This window comes from Poecilia reticulata, linkage group LG7 (assembly GCF_000633615.1).
Source record: "Poecilia reticulata strain Guanapo linkage group LG7, Guppy_female_1.0+MT, whole genome shotgun sequence".
NCBI classification, from domain to species: domain Eukaryota; kingdom Metazoa; phylum Chordata; class Actinopteri; order Cyprinodontiformes; family Poeciliidae; genus Poecilia; species Poecilia reticulata.
Window position 1 is genome coordinate 4105394 of NC_024337.1, and position 21107 is coordinate 4126500.

General features: G+C 39.5%; 1 protein-coding gene across 2 annotated transcripts in view; it reads left to right on the plus strand.

Moving 5' to 3' along the window:
- ap4b1 (adaptor related protein complex 4 subunit beta 1) overlaps positions 1-20672 on the plus strand; it is a 25374-nt gene extending 4702 nt beyond the window's left edge. For both annotated transcript variants that reach the window (XM_017306020.1, XM_017306019.1), the window contains 9 exons: positions 2876-3161; positions 3429-3527; positions 4066-4177; positions 5334-5417; positions 5542-5645; positions 10198-10405; positions 10483-10797; positions 14030-14182; positions 20027-20672. In XM_017306020.1, the coding sequence (XP_017161509.1) occupies positions 2876-3161; positions 3429-3527; positions 4066-4177; positions 5334-5417; positions 5542-5645; positions 10198-10405; positions 10483-10797; positions 14030-14182; positions 20027-20475 (1810 nt within the window). In that variant the 3' untranslated portion in view covers positions 20476-20672. The remainder of the gene's footprint in view (positions 1-2875; positions 3162-3428; positions 3528-4065; positions 4178-5333; positions 5418-5541; positions 5646-10197; positions 10406-10482; positions 10798-14029; positions 14183-20026) is intronic.
- Positions 20673-21107: the final 435 nt, after the last annotated feature.

The following is a 21107-nucleotide window of genomic DNA, read 5'->3' on the forward strand; positions in this document are numbered from 1 at the left end:
GATTCTATGCATCATAATTTCAGGGATGGAAACATCTTGTCTCGTGTCCTAACATAGCATGATATTCACTTTTTTTGCCACTAGTGGCATTTATTTTTTAAAGAAATCCAACAGAAAGGGGATGGAAAGAAGGTGGGTGGGAGAGGATATGCAACCAAGGAGCCAGTAGCAGTGATGTAGTCAAGACCACCTACCCAAGACCAAGTCAAGACGAGCATTGGACCAAACGGCCCGCCTCAACTAAACTGTAGATAATAGACAAAGATGTCTGCCAATCAGAATTCTAGCTCCCGTGTTCTTGACCAGTGACTGTAAAACGGTTAGTAGAAAAAAAGCGTGTGCGTTCAGTTCTGTGATTAAATCAAATGCGATATGAAAGAAGATGGAGTTTGTCTCACCTGGTAAAGAAACACGTTTACTTGAGAAAGGGATTAAAAACAAGTGGCGCTGGGCATGGCTAGGGGAAAGGGGATAGGAAGTTGGCGGAAATATTTCCAAAAGGGGTCGCTGGGAATCCTTTGGGGGGCGTTTGGTTGAAGATAAACTTTACACCTTACAATCACAACAATACCAGTTTAGACTTTGAGCAACTTGCTAATACTGTATTTTGTAACATTAAATCATGCTTGGCTGCAACTGTATCAATGGCAGCTCTCCTTCTATTCAGTGTTTGTAGTTCTTGGCGCATCTCCGCTCCTGCTAGTAGCTTCACCGCATCAGGTCAGCGTTACACTAGCTGATAAAAATTGCTGAGATTCACTTTGTCTGGTGTCTGATTTTCTAATATTTTATGTTTTATTGAGGATTTTTGTACATATGTTTTGGCAGTTCTGTGATCATGTCACAGAAGCAACTTATATTAAAAAGTGTTTTATTGTCCGTCTGGATGCTGCCCACTCCCATGGAAGGACAACAGAAAATTGCTCTTATAAACATATAATTACTAAAATCACGATACTCTGACTTTGTATCCCTCTGAAAAATGAACCCATTTAAATAAAGAAATCCCTCCATGGGTGATACCACGATAGAGAGCATTCATTTTGTTGCTTTAACACCGGTGCTGTAAGTGGTCCGGTATGAAACAGGTACGATAGTACAACGGTACCACAGCACTTTTAAATTTCAATAATCAAAATACTGAAATTGTTTCCGTTGTTTTAAAAGGTTTATGTCAGTCTGCCTTTTCCCCATCGATACGCTTCCCAACCGCCCTGCACCTTAGGAGGTTAAAAAAAACGATGCGCACATTGTGCAAAACTCTGAAACAGGAGAAGCGGGACATAAAACGGATCGACGAACTCTGTTTTATAGCATAAAACAGAGAATCCGATGCTGAAGAGTGAAAAATCAACACATGATGTGAAACACATGACGATTAGGCGGCGCAGCAGGTGATGAGTAAAAATTACTGATGGTCAATAAACGATAAAATAAATCTAGCAACAGAAAAGAAACTAAAGTGGACATAGCAATAAACCAAGAGGGTAATACTAATCAAATGAAACTAAATGGAAATGAATGAAGAACAAGATGCAAGAATAAACTAAGAAACCAAAGTAAATACATTTCGAGCAATACTTAATACAGATTACTGTATAGCAAGAATAAACAGACACTATTTCCAGCTAAAAGGTAAAATAATATTGTTGAAGTGCCATGGGTTTAAGACCATATCTAGTACTGAGAATAAATATATCTTACAGACCATAACAGTAAATAACTTATCACTTATTTATGTTTTTAATTAGATTTGATGTATTTATTTCTTCAATATTAATTTTCATGTCAATTTTAATGTCATGAGGCTGATGACTCCATGACACTTTCAATTTGACTCATTAGGATTTGATTAAGAACCAGATTTGTTCTTTGTAATTTCTGTCCTGTAAAACTATTAATCTATAAATCAATAGACAGGTCTATATAAAGATATAATCCATGTTTCTGTCTCATATTTGTATGGCATTAAAAGGATCTGAAACTTTTGTTTTTTCACTGAAAGCTCTGGTTTGCACAATAAATGCCATATGGGTGAAATTTTATGGATGATACTCTGATGTCCCATTCTCCTGAAGGCAGCACAGAGCTGCACCTCCAGAAACTGACAGAAACTCTGAAGAGAAGAGTTATGATTAATGTAGTTACAGTTCTATTTATGTTTTAATGTTGCAGAGCTCAGTCGTTTTGCAAATAGATCAAAGCTTAAACTAGCATTGTACATCTTTTATCAGGTCATAAAAAGTTCTCAATAGATTAACTCACAATTTGCTTGAATAGATTAATTCCATGCATCTGCCCCTGTTTCTTTAAAGAAGAATGGAGAAAAATGTCAGTCTATAAAATTTGCACAGCTGGCTGAAATGTTCAAGAAAAGACTTTCAACTGAAATACTGAGAAGTATTTTGTTGGCGAATGCTCAAAGCTTGGGATAAGGTTTTGGAATCTGACCCTGCTTTAAATTCAGCCACAACGTTACCCCTGACCTTTCTGCTGTGTTCCTTGGTTATCATGATGATGTTCAGCATCAGAACCAGGGATCTAAAAAGGCTCAACAACCTGGTAAAGAAAGCTGATTCTGCCCTGATTCTGTTCAGGAGATAATGATGCAAAGAAGCATTCTTCATAAAATCAAGAAAATCACAGAAAACCCTGATCATCGTCTTCATGAGACTGGTTTACAACAACAAAGTGTCTTCAGTCAGAGGCTTCTTCAAATTCGCTGTGCTACAGACTGCTACAGGACAGTCATCCTTGTAAATACGGCCCTGGTAAAGACAGACAATGCATATACAAGAAGAACAAGATAGAACCCACAATGAATCTTTCAGGATGTTTACCAGTGAACGTCGCATATAAAATGTTTTGCTTCCAGGCTAAAGGAGTGTGACACTTGGGGCCAGTCGGAGGTGCTGAGGGTCCTCCAGCGGTACCAGCCCCAGTCAGAAGACGAGCTCTTTGACATCCTCTCCCTGCTGGACTCCTCCCTGGTCAGCCCCCACCCTCCAGTCATGGCGGCCACCCTCAGCCTCTTCCTGAGCCTCTGCTCCGGCCTTCCTGCGGTCAGCCAGGCCGCCCTGGAGCGAGTGCGAGGACCTCTGCTGGCCGCATGCGGGAGTGGATCGAGGGAGATGAGGTTTACGGCCCTCTGTCATATACAGGTGAGAGTTTCGGCACTAACTTTGCATTTATCTATGTGTCACTTCCAGACTGTTTCTGCACTGCAGTGTAGAATATTTTTGTATACTTCTTACAATACAATAAATGCATTTTGAGAATTATGTCAATCTGTAAAATCTTATGTGCATGATAGTGTTATTACTTAACCCATCATCTGCCTCTGTTAATACCCAGAGACTGATACCTATTACATTTTTTTTGTTCATTAGTGTATAAAATCAAATAAAAGTGTTTTTGTCTTTTTGCAGCTGCTGTTGCGTTCCATCCCCGGCCTGCTGGGAGAGCACTACAAGCGTTTCTTCTGTAGCTACGCTGAACCGGCCTACATCAAGCGCAGAAAAATGCAGGTAGTGCTCTTATGCCAAGCAAAGTTATTCCTTCACACTTTTGCCTCCAGACAACCAGCTGAAGTGATTTTAAGCCGTAGTTCTCTGAAGAACTTTTAGATGACAATGTTCATTGTTGTCATCACAAACAATGACTCTCCAAGGATTCAATTTGTTTGTTTGTTGTTTTTTTTTATTTTGCTGAATTGTCACACTTTTTGTTGCATGAATATCCACAAATCGATCAGCATCTGTCACATCTGCTGATGCTGCAGCGGTGCCCTCCACTTCCAGCATGGGGTCCAGTTTTAGCTCAGAGACGTCCCACACTGGTTGCTAGTAACTACCCCTGGGAGCACTGGGAGAAATCAGAGGAGCTCAATTTTTTTTCCACAGATTATCTGCCTCATACCAAACTGTCATGACATAGAGACAGTTTCAACAAATATGTAAAAAGATATATTTTTTAGAAGATTTTAAAATAATTATTGATGGTGTGTTAACCAGAGGGGTGTGTGCGTGTGCGTTTCTGTGTGTGTGTGCCTGTGTGTGTTTGCAGGTGCTGGTAGAGCTGGTGAATGATGAGAACGTTATAATGATCCTGGATGAGCTGAAGGGTTACTGCACTGACGTCAACACAGACACCGCTCAGGCCGCCATATCAGCCATTGGTAAGAACACACACACAAACACACGCGCGCAAACCGTCACTTATCTGTGACGTTATGTATATACCTTTTTGTGTGTTTCACTTAGCTAAACATCATCATTACAAGTGTGTCTCCAAAAGGATTTAAAATTCAACCATCCCTTGATGGCTCCATTAAAGTTTTAAAATWCAAATAACAAACAAAAGGCAATGTTTTTTTACTTAAAAAGTAGACCAAGAATCAAGAAATCTGTAAAAAAAATATATATATATATATTAAATCTGAAAAGGTTTTCTAACCATTTTAGGAAAAAAAGGCTGCTCTCCCCAGAGTCCCACTTAAACTATCCCTTCAAGACGTTGCAACACCTCTTTGGGTTCTCAGATGTCGTGTAGAAGAACCAGGGAGGGGAGGAGAATTAACGTGTTTTTAAGAACCAAAAATCATAAAAAGGCAAATTTTTATATCTCGGTGTAATGAGAAACTTTTCATCCAAAATGAGAAACTTTCTTGATGCAACGAGGTATAAAGCTTGTTTCACTGGGATGAGAATTTTTCTCGTTTAAACGAGACACTGTCATGGTTCTGGGTTGTTTTGAGTTCCTTGTGTACATCGTCTCACCTGTGTGTCATTGTTTCCCTGCTGGATCCTTGCCTCTTCTCCTCCTCTTCTTTGTCTCCTGGTCCCTTCCTCTGTTTGGACCCCGCACAATTGTTTCAAGTTTTTAATAAACCATGATTGCAACTTCCACTCCTGTCTCTGCCTTGATCCTCTACTCACCCTAACCCTTCATCAGATCATGACAGATACCTGCTCCCAAATGTATTTTCAAGCTCTGGCAATTAAACACATTAATAACAATCAGTAAGAAAATCACAAAGTGTCTAAAGCTATTTGTAGCATGGAATGGCAGGTAGTCTCTGTATGGGGGTGGGGGAGAAATGTGCTGGTTTTTCCTGTGTGCGTTTCCATTGCTGAAACCATATTAGATACAAAACTATTCTGTTTCCCTTTATTAAATCAAATATGCAGCAAAAGAAAAACCTTTATTTATTTATTTTTTTACTGTCATGTTTAAGAAGGCAGGATTGATCACATTCCAGGATCTGAAGCTGAGCTTGCTGTGGTTTTAAGCTCGTATATCCTGTTCCGTCTCCCTTTGTGTCCCTTTGTCAGGACGCATCGGCCGAAGCTACAGCGACAAATGTCTGGAGATTCTCACCGGGCTGCTCGGGCTGAAACAGGATCAGATAACCTCTGGTATAAATCAGCCCTCAACATTCAGAAAAATAATCTCCCATCATCCTCTTTGGGGAACATGTTGATCGCTTGTAACTGTGTGGTTTTGTGTCCTTTGTCCTCCTGCCCCGCCCCGTTCTCCCAGCGGTGGTGCAGACGATCCGTGATCTGGTCTGGGCGTGTCCTCAGTGCAGCGATGCAGTGTCTTCAGCCCTGGAGGGCTGCGAGGAAGTGCTGCAAGACAGCCAGGTTAGAGCCCAGATCCTCCCACTGTCGCCCTGAGGGGGCTCATTTCACAGAGTAAATCAAATCAACCTGATGTATTGGATTTAGACGTACACATAGGACTTGGTTTGCAAAGTTCGTAAATCAAGACCTCGAAGTCCACCTCTCTTTAGGGACGCTGCAGAAATCCTCTTCCAACCCAGAGTTGGCATGAGGTCATTTTTCAAAGATGTCAGACTTTATTTAAATTAAAGCTTACAAAACAGCCAAATATAATGTTTTGTTGAGTTTAAATTAATAATTTTTTTGTTTTTCAGGAACTGGATAGACTTTCTAGTAACTGGAGTATATGTTTGCTTTGAGCGCTAAGTAGAAAGGCCTCCAACATTTATCAACCGTTTTACATATTGTTGTTTCCCCGACTTCTTCTATTCCTCCCGTACACAAGGAAGCTGCCGCTTCCATGTTTGTACATGAGAATAGATTTGCATTGTTTTACATGTGTGGTCTCACTCGGGCTTATGAGTAGTACAGAAACCAGACTGCGTTACAACTGTGAGAAAACGCTACGGAGCTACGGAAACAGGAAATAACCGCCCACAGAACCAGAACCACACGCTGCAACCGACGAGACAGAGCAGAGCAGAGACACAAAAGAAAGATTTGTGGTCTCAAATCTATAAGAAGTTTGTGCTGGTGGTCACGCAGTGCATTACTACCAGCATGCACTGCGTTATTGCACGGTCCTTGACTTAGATAATAGTAACCAACATAATGCTGCATTCAAGCAGCTCACAGAAAGTATTATTATACTCTAATGTTGTGATGGTGACTGCAGGAAAGAAGAAGCTCTCACTTCATTCTTTGCTGTCTTGAGTTCATTCCACAAAGTGTTTTTCAGGAGTGGGTGTGTTTCAGTGGGAGCAGCGGTCTTCAGTTAATTATAGGGTCATGAGCTCAATTCCAGCTTTTCCCACCACATATCCATGCCTTGCTCTAAGCCCCTTGAACCCATTGTTGAAAACCGACCTGCGTAATGTGTGAATGCATTAGAAGTTCAGCTCATTTAGTCAATTAGATTTCTATTTGCAATAACATAGAGCACTGTTGTTTGTTTCTCTCCTAAATGCCATCACTGCTTTAAGGAAAGTGGTTTGTGTCTTTTGTGAGACATGCGTAGTGAGTTGAAAAATGCCTTCCCCCGAAACCCTCAAAATAAACCTGTAAAATAGAAGCAGCACCCGTACTGACTTCTTCCGGTTTTTTTTCTTTTTGTCACATTTTGTACTATCTGAGAATGCAGTGTTTAAAATACACTGAGATCACTATCTAAATATCTTCAAGATCCAGTGGGCGTAGCATAGAGTATTACTAAAGAACATAAGAGGTTCCACATGTGAAAAGTCTCTGAGGATGCGGTAGGAAGTCCAAAGCGATAGCGGTGAATCCAAGAATTTCCACCAAGGCTGCCCTGCAGACTGTGGATCATGCCATGGTAACAGTCCAGCAGATGGTTGCTACCGCTGGACTCTGTAGACGCAGACCAAGGAGGAAGTGACCCCTGACCCAGTGCAAATGGTGGGAGACTAGCTACGCTCCATTACAGTGTGCTCAAAACTGTCAGTATTCCGCTAATGTCAAGAAAACACAATTTCACAGTTGTGGTGTTTCCAGTAACTAAAAAATGCAAATAATGATGCCAATTAAGCTCAAAGACTCTTCGATCTTGGAAAGTATGCCTTTTAAAATTGCTAGTAATAAGTTCACCTACCTTGACATAGAGATTACTAGGGATTTTAATTCACTGTATGAAGCTAATTTCTCCCCCCTTATGGTAAAGCTACAAAATAACATTCTGTTTTGGAGATCTCTTCCCATTTCCCTGGTGGGAAGAATTCATGCAATTAAAATGATTTTTCTGGCTCAGATCCTTTACCTGTTTTAAAATATTCCTATCTTTTTACCTAAGAATTTTTTAAGAAACTTGACTCTATAATCATTCCTTTTCTATGGGACTATAAAATGCACAGAATTAGTAAAGCTCACCTTTGCGAGGCAAAATCGGAGGGCAGACTGGCCCTCCCAAACTTTTTATTTTACTATTACTCTTGTGCGCTTTGCACTATTACAATTTGGCTAGATCGCAATTTTACACAATCCAAGGGGATTATAATGGAAAAGGAAGACTGCAGCCCTCATGAAATTGGTGCTCTTATTTTGTCACCAACAACTATAGATGCCTCGGCATATAACAATAACTGCATCATCCACAGTACTGTACGTACTTGGAAACAGATAAAATCCCAATTTGGCAATGAGTCTATATCCATTTTATTACCAATTGCACAGAATCCCTCATCTATCCCTTCCACTTTAGATTCAGGTTACATACAATGGAAAGAGTTGGGCATCAGAAGTATTGGTGACCTGTTGGTGGGTGGTAATTTTGCCTCTTTCTCTCAACTTCAGGCCAAATTTGGTCTCCACAAACACAATCATTTCAGACACCTACAGGTCAGGGCGTATGTTAAAAAACACACGGACGCTTTAGAGAATATAATACCCAATGAATTTGACGAGCTCTTCAAGTTGGGTGGTGGGGAAGGGCATCTAATCTCTCAGTTTTATAATATGTTATTACTCAGATCCTCGCCATCCATGCAGGGCCTTAGAACAAGCTGGGAACAGGAATTGGGAACGGAGATAAGTGATGAACCCTGGAAGGCTGTTTTAGAGAATATACATAAGTGCTCTGCTAACTCCAGACGCTGTCTTATTCAATTTAAAATCATTCACAGACTTCATTACTGTAATGTGAAACTACATAAAATTTTTCCTGACACATCCCCATTGTGCGACAAATGCCATATTGAAGAAGCCACGCTTCTCCACTCTTACTCTTTGTGTACTAAATTAACCCCATTTTGGTCTGGCGTATTCAAAACTTTATCAGATATGTTCCATACAGAGCTGAGGCTGGACCCACTTCTGATTGTACTCGGAGTTTCTGTTCAGCTTTTTCAGTTTAATAAATGCCAACAACAATTATTATCTTATGCCTTTATCATAGGGAAAAAACTAGTGTTGATGTTTTGGAAAAAAGCAGAGGTTCCATCCGTTAAGTTGTGGCTTGAGGAACTGGTAAGGCTCTCTCATTTGGAAAGATTACGGTTCTCATTAGCATATAATTAAAAGCAATTTAATAAAACTTGGCAACCCCTTCTGCAATATGTTGATAACTCTATTTGAAGAGGAGTTGATCTGAGCCTCGGTGTGATCAGATATAAGTCCTAGGGAAAGGGAGGGGGGTGGGTCATGGGAGTGTTTTTGCTTATGTCATTTCTGTTTTGTTTTTCGTATTGTCTTTCTTATGTTTTATGTTCACATAAGAAAAATGAGGACAAATTTGTATTGCTGATGTTTCATTGTCCAGGTCTGATCCCTCAATAATTTTAATTATTGTTGACAACAAAAATGCAAATAAAATCCCATGAGTCAGAATATTCACACATCAGGTTATTCAACTTGCTTTCTCCTTAATTCAGGGGTGTCAAACTCCAGTCCTCGAGGGCCGGTGTCCTGCAACTTTTAGAAAGTGCCTCTGCTGCACCACACCTGAATAGAATAATTAAGTAATTAGCAAGGCTCTGGAGAACTGAGGAGGTAATTAAGCCATTTGATTCAGGTGTTTTGTACCTGTGGCACATCTAAAAACTGCAGGACAGCGGCCCTTCAGGACTGGAGTTTGACACCCCTGCCTTAATTGTTTTCACCAGCAGTAACGTCTCGTTGTTGATCATGTGACTCATGTGATGAGAAAAAAGTGCTTCCTGTGCAGTTTTTCAAAACACACTAATTTCCTGTTTCTACTGCTCTACATGATAAAAACTTCAGCAAATAAAGAGACAAGTCATGGATAAAGTCTCAACATGTTTTGAATGCTTTAATTAGAAAAAGTGAAAAATATATTTTTTTTATTGTAATTTTTTGTGTGTTTGCCTTTTTAAAGACTTTATAGTTGGTGTTTTGGTGTTAGTAATGTAATCTAATTACACATAACTACAAAGACATGTTTTCAAATTTCCTGTTAGATTTAGATATTTTTTAATTAGTTGACACAGTGAGCCACTGGATGAGTGTCCAGCTCCTCAAACCTACACTAGCATAGCTAGTTTTCTGGGGGAAACCCTGTGGGGGGATATTTCCATTGTAATACCAATGGAGACATAAAAATTATATAATGAGTCACTAGAAATGTTTTAGTTGCTGCAACAGCCAAGAAAGACTTTTCTATTGTTTACTGAAAGGGTTATGAGTAATTTCTAAGTCCACTTCTAATTCTTATTCTAACAAAACAGGCTTTTACAGTTTTAAAACAGATGCAGAGATGCACACTGGGAAACATTCACCACATGCTTGCATACTGTTTTGTTTTATTGGATGTATTTATATATAAATTTCAAGAATCTGAAGCGGTAAAATAAACACAGCATATAGGAAAGGTTAGAGGCTAAGTCTACACTGTCCACATTATTCCAATTTGTCTGGAAATCATCAACTTTTTTTCATCCACCAGGGCAGGCAGGCGTTGCTGTGGCTGCTGGGCGCCTATGGGGAGAGGATTTCCAGCGCCCCCTACACGTTGGAAGCGTTCATCGACGGAGTGAGAAGCGAGACCTCCATGGAGTTGAAGATGGAGCTGCTGACGTCCACCATGAGGCTGTTTCTGTGTCGTCCTGCTGAGACTCAGGACATGCTGGGGAGGCTGCTGCACTACTGCATAGGTGCGTGTCTGCAATTAGACGACTGACTTGAGTGATAAAATGACAATTGGTACCAAACACAACGTTGTGTCTTACAGAGGAGGAGAGAGACATGTGTGTGCGTGGCCAGGCTCTTCTCTATTACCGCTTGTTGCAGCGTGGGATCGGAGAGACCCGAAATGTTCTCCAGGTCCGGAGATCGGACCCCTCCATAGGCGTTTTAATCGGCCGCCAGGCCGAACCCATTAGCCAGTGGGTGAGCAGCTTTAACACTCTGGAGCCTCTGCAGCACTGTTCAGTAGAAGTAGAGTCAACCAGTAGGGGGAGCCCAGAACACCTGGCATCTATTCCCAAACCAAACGAAGACCTTCCGGACAATCTGGACTGCAGACAACTTGAGATGGTTCATTTAGGTGAGCAATCAAATTTTCATTTGTTTTCTGTCTTGCTCTGCATGCTGGCGTTTTTGAAAGTGTTTAGACAAACACGTTATGTTTGTCATGGAACACCCTGGAAAGTCCTGACGCACGTTTGATATTTATTGTTTTAGATGTGCTCCCATGCAGAAATGCTTATGTGTGCTGTAGCTCAATGATGTGCATTCATAGTGTCCTGCTGTGTCATGTCCGGGTGTGTTACTTTTTCTTTCAGTCACCATCTCTTTGTTGCTTTGTTTTGTTTTGTTTCATTAGAGGATCAGCAAACCTGGGAATTACATGTCAGAGCTCTCAGTGTGTCCACAAGAGCTTAGATACTTATTAGATAAATTAATTAGATGGTAAATGATGGCCAAGGTCCAGTGTTGGTATAATTCCAGTTTTGAGTTCTTCTTGCAATGATCAAGCTGAAAAGTGGTCATCAGCCAACTTTTTATTTTTTTTTATTTTTCATTTAATCTTTATTCAACCAAAATTCCACTGAGATGTTTTTTTGTTTTAAGAGTCTCAGCCAAAATTGAGGAGGAAAAAAAACATTAAAAAATTACACAACTGAAAGAAAATGACAAGCTGTGAAAAGCAGGTTCATGGTTTCTCAGTGTACATTTGTTTTCTACTTTTGATATGTAAGGAAAAATAAGATATAAAAGGTAACCTGGATCTGGGGAAAAATGATTGAGACAGAAAATAAGATTTATATATAGAGGTGGGAATATCTGGGGGGGAAAAAACTTCACATTTTAAGAAAACACAGTGAGCATGTAGGAGTTTTCCAGGAAAGAAAAAACCTTATTGAAACATGCATCATACATAAAATAATTCAACCAGTGTCTTCTTTGTAAAGCAATGCTTGTTGCTTAATCACTCACAAGCAGACAGGAGCTTATTTTGGCCGAGGGAATTTGTGGTGTTCTGTACTTGCTCATCATACAGACTAACTCGTCATTTTGTATGTAAATATATTTGACAACTCATAGAAAACGGCTCAAACTGCAGGAACCATGTGGTTTTAACACTTCTGTGTACCGTGAACAGGGAATCCACCCCATGTCTGTTGGGCATGAAGTGAAACACAGTCTGGACTTACTCAGGCCTCAGAAGCATTTAGCATATGATAAATTACGTTAGACTATTGTTTACTGAATAAACAGTAAATCGTAATTGCAGCAGCAATGAGTTATAGACAAAGCAGCTTTTAGAACCACTGTCAGCAGCCTTGACCTGAAATGGTTATTTTCTCTGTCAGTTTTTAACACCTTTTGGGGAATTTTATCTACTATTTGCTAAAATATTCTTGATTTTGATTATGTCATTTGACTAAATATAATGTTTATTGATTCCCAACCTATGGTAATTGGTCATTTAGGTTTTCTTTTTATGTGAATAGGGGCAGATATCATAAGTTTGCACTTCTTTTTAAAAATGTACTTATTTTGAATATGCAAATAATACCTAGCTTCCCTCTTGTTGCATGATATACATCTCACAATAGCAAATATAAATTTGCTATTGTTTGCACAATAACTATATTAACTAAGAATAATTATACATAGCCATATGAACACATTTATACATACATGCACATACATAGATATTTGCACACACATAACAAACCAATATATATATATATTTATACCTCTATAAATACGTATCTTCCCTATTATCTCAATTTGTAATGAACATTCTTACCCATTATAACATCATATTTTTATACATTTTCTTAAACTATCTGATAGTTGGATTTTGTTTGAGATTGATAAATGATTCCATAGCTCCACACCAGAAATAGATACAGAGTAACTTTTGGTTGTTCGCCTGGTTAAGATTTTAAAGTTATGTTCCCCTCCTAGATTGTACCCTCCCTCACAGTTCTTAAATAAATATTGAATATTTTCTGCTAATTGTCTCTTATTTGGCTTGTACATGGTAATTGCTCTCTGTTAAGACACAATATCAATAAGTTGTAGTAATTTTGACTGCTTAAGAAGTGGATGAGTGTGTTCTGGCTTCGTGTATAGTGTTCCATTTCATTCATGATTTCTTTTCGTCGTTAAATAAACTATTCGTATTTATCATTGAGTGAATAAAATAAGAAAAGACATTAAATTAATTGAAAATGAAACTATATCACTTAAAATACTTTGAACTGCCTTGTTGCTCAAATCCATCCACCCATGTGAAACGTGCAGTACAAACAAACTTGACTTGTTCATTGAAGCACACAACAGTCAGTCTGCATATCCGTTGTGGTGAACCTTGCAGTGATGGGTAAACGGGGAGAAAGGGGCGGGGCTTCTCCAACAACTCGTCAAGGTTAAAAGAGTTAAAAGATGATCTGAGATGTTCCTTTCCAAGGAATTTGGCTTTTCCAAACAAATGTTTTCAACGTAGGGAATTTTGAGTGTTTGGGGTTTAAAAAGTAATTGCTCTCTGTTATTTTTGGATGAAATGCCTTTGTGTTTACAGAAGCTCAAGTTTTACTCACTATAATCTGTAATTATCTCTATAATAATTACACTTTTTGGCAGTGTGGACATTTTCTTTTCATTTCAGGTCCTTTGCCTTTACCTAAAGAAAATACTTTTATTTTGGTAACCAGATCTCCCCTCCATTGCGAACGTGTTGTTAAACAGTTAAACCAGCAGCCCTGACATGGCAGAGTGTTGCAATAAGGAGCTGGATTAGACGTGCTCCAGACATTCTGACCTGTTTGTAAGAACCCGGACCAATCAGGCAGCATGACTCCTGTAAACACAGCCTGCATGTGATCGTTATCACGCCTGACCAGTTCTGTGAATCCTGCTGCATAATGCCTGTTGTGGTACCCCGCAGAGTGGTTTTCTGTCTCAAAGCGTGACTGGAATAGCTGCAGAGGGACCATCAAGGTCATTTCATATTTCAATGCTGCTCCTGAAGTGCATTTGGCTCTGCAGAGTGCAAAGACCAAATACGGAGATGAATCACATTTCTTCCATTATTGTGTTGCATGCCACACTTATCATTCTACAAGAGTGTATTTATAGCTCTGACATCAGAGGTTCCTGTTTGCTTCCTGCTAATCTAATGTGGCTGGTGGTTGTTGGCGCATAACAAGCACAAGAGGCTCGGATCAGATTCGATTTAGTTTGAGATCAACCGATGATTGCATGTGCTCGAGTAGCAACTGTGTCTCCAGCATCCTGACTGTGCGCCTCTGTTCATCCTCCAGGTTCAGACGGCGCCGCTCAGCGTTTGGGCGGCCCGGCTGGCCTCCCGGCTCCCGGCGCCGAGCCCAGTGTCACTCTGTCTCTTTCTCCACCCGTCACCCCGGAGGAGTTTGAGTGCCTGTGGATGCAGCAGCGTGCTTCGCATCCAGAACAAGGTAATGGAGTCGCTTGCATTAGACAGCGACTCGGTCTGTCAAGGCCCAGGATGTGAAGTTTTCACCTGAATGTTGTTACTTTCTTTATTTGGAAACAGCTGCAGTGTCTTATTAGACCACTTTAACATTAATGTTGTTGCAGCCTTTTTCTGCTGTCCATGTGACAATTTAGTAATAAGCAGCTGAATAGTTGCACCAGAGGTACTATTAAACTGATTTAGGGTGTTTTCACACCTGATAGTCCAGTAGAATTGGTTCAACTGCAGACCAGAATTGCAACATTTGTTACATTTTCAGCTGCTGTGGTTTGTTTTCGCACTGCACTGAGTCAAACAATCAAAACTAATTGAAAAACCTGTTCACACCTTTGCATGTGGTTGCGCTGCGCCAAGAACCGCTGAAGGAAACGACACAAAAACTTCAGAAGAAGACACTGATCGCAACTTCTTTCTTCACCAAATGAAAACAAGAATGGAGCAGTGTCAGATTTTAACAGTTGCAGGATCTCCCTTTTGTCTTTGGAAAAGGACCATGAGACATTTCTCTTGCGAGCGCTGGACTCCCCCGTTTGTTTTGGTGATATTTACCCACATAATCTGGCTCCTGTTTTCGGCCCTGTCTCCTCTCAGCTTTCATTCACATATGCATTCGGACCAGATCAGAATTCACTTCAACCGAACCGAGACCGAGGTTTGTGGGCGAACCAGAGTTCACTTTTCTGATCCAATCAGAGTTCGAGTACTAACTCTAGTTTGATTACTTTAATCGAATGAGAGTTTGACTAGAGCAGACTACACAGAGTTGGTGTGAATGCACCCTTAAGAGTAAAAAAGAAAGATGCTTTCTTCAAGTAAACAAATTTTTCATGTGTCTAGAACTTTGTTAGGGCTGAAACTAATTGACCTTACAAACTCAGAGTTTTCACTTTAGGCTTCTAAGTTCACAACACATTTCCATGCCTTGATTCTATCTACCTGGTCTTGGCTTCATATTTAAATGAATTATTATGAATGGATTTTGGCAGAAAATCCACATTTACAAATATTGATGTATATCTATTAAAATCAAAGCAAAGGCAAATATTTTTGCTTCCCCAAAGACCAGAGCTGTTTGATAAAAGCAGCTTGTGACATTAGCATCAACAGAAATCTGCTGTTAATTTTGGCTCATGTTTCCATGTTTCGAATTATTTTTATTGCTTTGCGGGAGAAAACATGGAGGGATTTTCTCCGTGTAACTCTTCCATCAGTTCTCTTTTCATGGCCATCTCTCTTTCTCAGTGTTAAATCATTAGCATCGTCAGCAGTGCTTTCCATAATGTTCTGGGTTCTTCTGTGACGTCCTGTCGTTGACGTGCTCTTGAAGTAATTTCAGTCAACTGTTCACTCCCGAGAGTTTTTACCATTGGTGGGTAATGACTCCCACTGTGGGACTCTGGACTCGCAGTAGCTTAGAAAATACTTCCCAGACTGATAGAAGTCTCTTACCGTACTTCATGCTGTCAGACAGGTTCCATCTCAGAGATTTTTTATTTTATTTTTTTTTACTCCTTTGATCAAGCAGTAATCTGGCTAGAGCGTGGCCAGAGAAAATGATCTCAGCTTCCCTAAAACATGTGATTAATCAGAGTTGATTTATGATGTAACAAGGCAGACATTACGTATGCTCATTCATCCTGTTTTCCATTAATTAATAAAATCCTCAGTGAGGACTGCTTGTTAGATATACTTTAGCTGTGTCTTTGTCCATAAAGTCATTTTAAAATATTTGTTTAATTTAAAACAAAGTGTGTTAGAGAAGAATTGCCAAGTCACATTTCTGGCATTGACATTCCTAATCTTAAACTGTCCATGAATGAACAAAGGCAGAAATATTCCCAAGTGTTTCTCTCCAACACATGTGAACCATCCAGATCTTTTACTATTTTTAGCTGGTGCTATCATCATGACTTTGAATATTATAACAATCCACTATGAATAGGCATTAAAAAACATTTTCATTGTGCAAAACGGAGAAAATTGGGTTTCAATAAACATTTATGTAAACTAGCTGGTTTACATAAACCAGCCACTAATCCTAAACTATGAGGTCTAGTTCTCAGCCAAGGTCTGGCTTGAAATCTGAACTTGAACCCTCAGAGTCACATAAATACAGTTACAAAGTCAGCTTTCTGTCACCTGAAGAACATTGTTGTTAGTTTATGAATCACTGAACGACTTGGCACCACAAGATCTGCTGTTGTTGTATCAACCTTCTGGACCTCTCAGGTCTTCTGGTTCTGGTTCTGCTCTGCATCCCCAGAACCAGAACCAAATGAGGAGAAGCAGCATTCAGCTTTTTTTTTTTTTTTAAATCAAGGCTTAAAAATCCCACTTGCTTAGAGCTGCCTTTGATTAATGATAATTTAGACATTTGATGTGTAATTGATGATAGTTACTCTTGATTGTTTTAACAAAGTCTAATGCTTGATGCTTGTTTGCTGTTCCCACTATAATAGGTTATTGCGTTATGTTTACATCACGTAAAGCACTTTGAACTGACTTGTCGCTGAAATGTGCTGTACAAACAAACTTGATTTAAGCCCTCTCTTGAGCGGCCCTCGCAACGCAGCTGCAGCTGTTTATAGGATTACATCGATGACATGTGTCACAGTCATTCGCAGCACATTGTGTGCTATGCAGCGGAGAACACAAAGAGACAATGAATGTTTAAGATTAGTCATTTTTAATGAGAGGACGGAGAAGACATTTTTGACATCTTTGGGATTATAACGAGCTGCTACCTTAGCTACAAAGGGAGACTGCTGCTTATTGCGTTAGCATTGTGAGCAGAGCTTAATAAAATTACAACAGGGCGGTTGGGGGGGCGCCGATCTATGTTTTTGCATCCACCTGAATAATGTGTAGTTGCGCCACTGGTTGGCTTGGTTGATATTTCTTCAGCAATTATAATGTTTGTTTTTTGTCTTTTCAGATTTGATTGTATTTGACTTGTTTTCAGACCAGTAGCTGAACAAGGATAGATCCTTTTCAACACACCTGTCAACTTTAAAAAAAAAAACACAAAAACAAAAAACATCTGAGTAAAGAACCTGTTTCAAATTGGAAATTGCACATTTTTACAAGCTGTTTGCTTGAAGGACACAATTTATTCCCATTTCTTAAACTGAATTTATGAAAAATCCCAAAGAATTACTGTTTCTCTGAATGGGAAACTGAGAGCTGTTAGCTGAAAACTATGTATACAGTAAATAATCTGCTAAAAGACGAGGCATTTTCTCTGCTCTGTGCCCGGCACAATTTCTGTTTTTCCCCTCCGAATGTTATTGACCCTTAGTTTAGGAAGGAAGCACTGAATACAATAAAGGTAAATGTCAATTAAATTTAACTTAAAGTGCGTTGGGGATCAGGTTGTAGTCTATAAACCATGTTATCTTTCATTGAGCTTTCCAGCAAATGCAACTAAAGGTTCTTGGCCAGCCTCGTGATATACTGGACTAGAACACTTTTCACTCCTGTGGACTCGTGTAGAGTGGAGTATAAAATGCCCTTTTCTCTCCATGATAGGAGTGGAACAGCACTTTTTGTTTGTGGGATGAGAAAATGGTTGATTGTGTATTTGTAAGACATAAAAGCAAAGTGTCCCGTTTTTGGTTTTTACAGCCAGAGTAAAACATTTCTAAACTTTAAAACTCACTTTTTATTGGCAATTGAACTCAGTTTACCTTGGCTTCACGCATTTTGGAGCCATCGTCACATTTACAATTGTTGGACGATACCTTCGATTCTCCGACTTGTCTTGGAAAATAAAACTTTTGCTTATTTACTGGGAAGAATGAACTGATAATGAAGGTTTCTGAGCAAGTGTTATACTTATGGAACAGATAACGGAGTTTTCAGTGAAGATGATTTTTCTTCTCTTTCCAACCAAAACTCCTTTGAACCAGGTTTGATTTAAGGACAGAGGTACCAATTAACCAGAGATGGGAGAAACTTAGAGAAACTCCCTACAGGAGAGAGATGGGTGGAAGGCACTGTGCACATGACTGATAAGATATAAAAGGAGAATTGTATGTGTTAAGTTTCACTTCTTCTTCTTCCTTCTACTCTCTTGCTTTTCTTTTCTCAGACGCTGACATTTACTCTGGTTTTCTAAATGAAATATCTAAAGGCAAATGCGCATTTCTCTGATTGGTTCAGTGTTTCTCTCTCTCCCAAAACCAAAAAGATTTTTCCTAAACAGACCAATAATAAAACAAAAGACAAACTGATCTACAGAGACAAAAAAGGAGAAAAGAACAAGAAGAAGGCGTGAACAACTCAAACTCAGTGAGCTGCTAATAGTTGTAGGGTAAAAACAAAGTAATAAAATCATCTCATAAAACGATAAAAGTCACCAGGCTTCACTTGAATACCACGGAGTAAAACTGAGTCTTTAGAGGCACCTTAAAGTTCTTCTCAGTTATGTTGTTTCAGTATTTAAAAAATACCTCTGTGAATTTCAGACAAATGAATTACACTACACAAAAAGTTAATAATATTCAGCTTCCAGGTGAAATCTCTGGATGAACCTAAAATGCACTATAACCTTACATTATGAATATACTGTCAATGCAATATCACTTTGCTCAATAGCCATGTCACAAAGGACTCTTTGGATTGTAATTATTGTTGGGGAATATATTTTAAGAGTTGACTTTACATTAGTTTCCATGCTAATGTAAAGTCTCTGGGCAGGAAAAGCTCACACTACGCACACATAACAGATTAGAAACAAGAAAACACACATGTATATCACCTGATATTGTCACCAATATGATCACCATGGCAAGATTAGAAAATCTGAATATTGTGCAGCCCTATGGCCTGTACAGGGACTTTCTCCAGTCAGGTATATCTGTATAGGATATTTCAGCAACAAGGCTGTTCAAAGTTCTTTACATCATAAACACATCATACAGTCACCAATTGTGAAACAAGCAATTAACATATTTTATCAAATGCCATCATAAGAATCAGCAATAAACAGTTTCCTGTAAGTTTAATTTGTGGTCTTTGCGCCACAAGTTGTTCCACATTTGTAGTGTGTAGAAGCTGAATGCTGCTTCTCTGTGTTTGGTTCTGGTTCTTTTATGCAAAGCAGAATCAGAACCAGAAGACCTCTAAATTTGCTAAAAACAGGAATGTCCAACTTTTCAAAGTTTCAGTACTTTTTGCACAACTTTGCTGTTTCGCTAACAATTAGCTTAACAACTAAATTCACAACAGATGTTTGATCCATGAATCGATCAATAATAAATGTCCTGATTCGATCAGAATTGAATCCTTTTTTCCAAAGTAGTTCCTGAATCACTGGATAGCTGAATGGGTTGAATAGCACTTTGCTCCAATCTGATAAAACTAACGTTAAACGTTAAACGTTAATAACGTTAAAAACAACAAACATCTGTGTTGCTGAGCTCATATCTATTTAAGCAATAATTTAGCAGCAAGAAGGGATTTTGAATTAAAAACTTCTTATCTGGTCTCTATATGCTTTTCCAGTCATTAATTACAGACCCTCCAATTAACTTGATTAAAAAATTCAATGGAGTCCCACCACTATGTTTTTTTAATATGCGATCTCTTCATGTGAGATCTTGTTGTATCCCTAGTCTGTAACAGTGTATTGATCACTTCGAGATTAGATTTGAATATAATAGTTACAGTTACTCAGTTACATTTACTGCAGTTCACTTTTTACCCGCTACTGTTAACGCAAGTCATTTTTTGGCTACTGTCTACAAACCTGCTGCTGCTTGTTTCATGACGTTTGTTAAAGATGTTTCTCATTCTGTTTCACCAGAGTCGGCCGATGAGGGAGATAACGGCACGTGGATAGAGGACACCATCAGGTGTGGGGCCGTGCCCCACTGCTCCCCACAGAGCCTTCACGCCGCCATGCAGCTCGTCAACATCCAGACGCTTGCCTTCACGCCGTCACACACGCTCCCGTGGAAAGTCTTCCTTTACACGCACACCTTGCGCGCCGACACATCCTGCAGCACGCTGGTGCTGGGGGAGCTGCTGTACGCCGGAGAGCTAAATCCAAAACGCTCAGCTGAAGGAGAGATGGAGGGCAATGAACAAACGCAAGCAACGGCGGATGGAGATAAGGAAGTTAAAGTGACTCTTTGGCAGCAGCCGCATGATGTTAGCTCCCTGAGGGTCTTTCTGTCAGTCCTAACCACTGTACTGCACACACTTTCCTCTGAGGTGGCTAAGCCTAAAGTGAGTTGTTTAGTTCCATCGTGATGTTATCCAGTGCCTTGAAAACTGATGTGGGTGAGAAAAGGATGACTTGACTTTGACACGGTAACAGGAAAGTACACACTTGTTACATATGAGGCTGGGTAAAATGTGCACAAAAGCTGTTCATATTTTCTGTTTAATCATATCCATAGTGTGCTACACTATGAAAAGCTAAATAAAAATCAACTGAGATTCATGAATCTCCTGTGTTCACTGTTATTTTGTTCTCATAAAGCAGAGCAAAGAAGAAATCCTTTGATTAGTTTCTGGCCTGATGACAGTGGAACCACAATGAGCTGCTTTCAGGTGGAGCTGGGATCTGGAGTCATAAATTATAGAGCTGTTTACCTAGAGACTCGCACACGAAGGTGGTGTTACGCTTTAAACAGAAGCAACTTCAACTTTAAACTCTTGTCTTGCAAATCATGTGTTTAGATCAGTCACTCTGCTTTACACACACATTAACAGGTTTTTGTTGCTATGTGCGGCTATGTACTTGTGCTTGTCAGACAGTGTGTCTGACAAGCATTTTTGTTAAAAGTGAATAGAAAACAAGCAGGAAAGGAATCCTAAAAGTAAAACTAGAAAATTTCTGAAGAAATTTAAGCCTGCCAAAGTGTGCCCTTCGGCTGGAA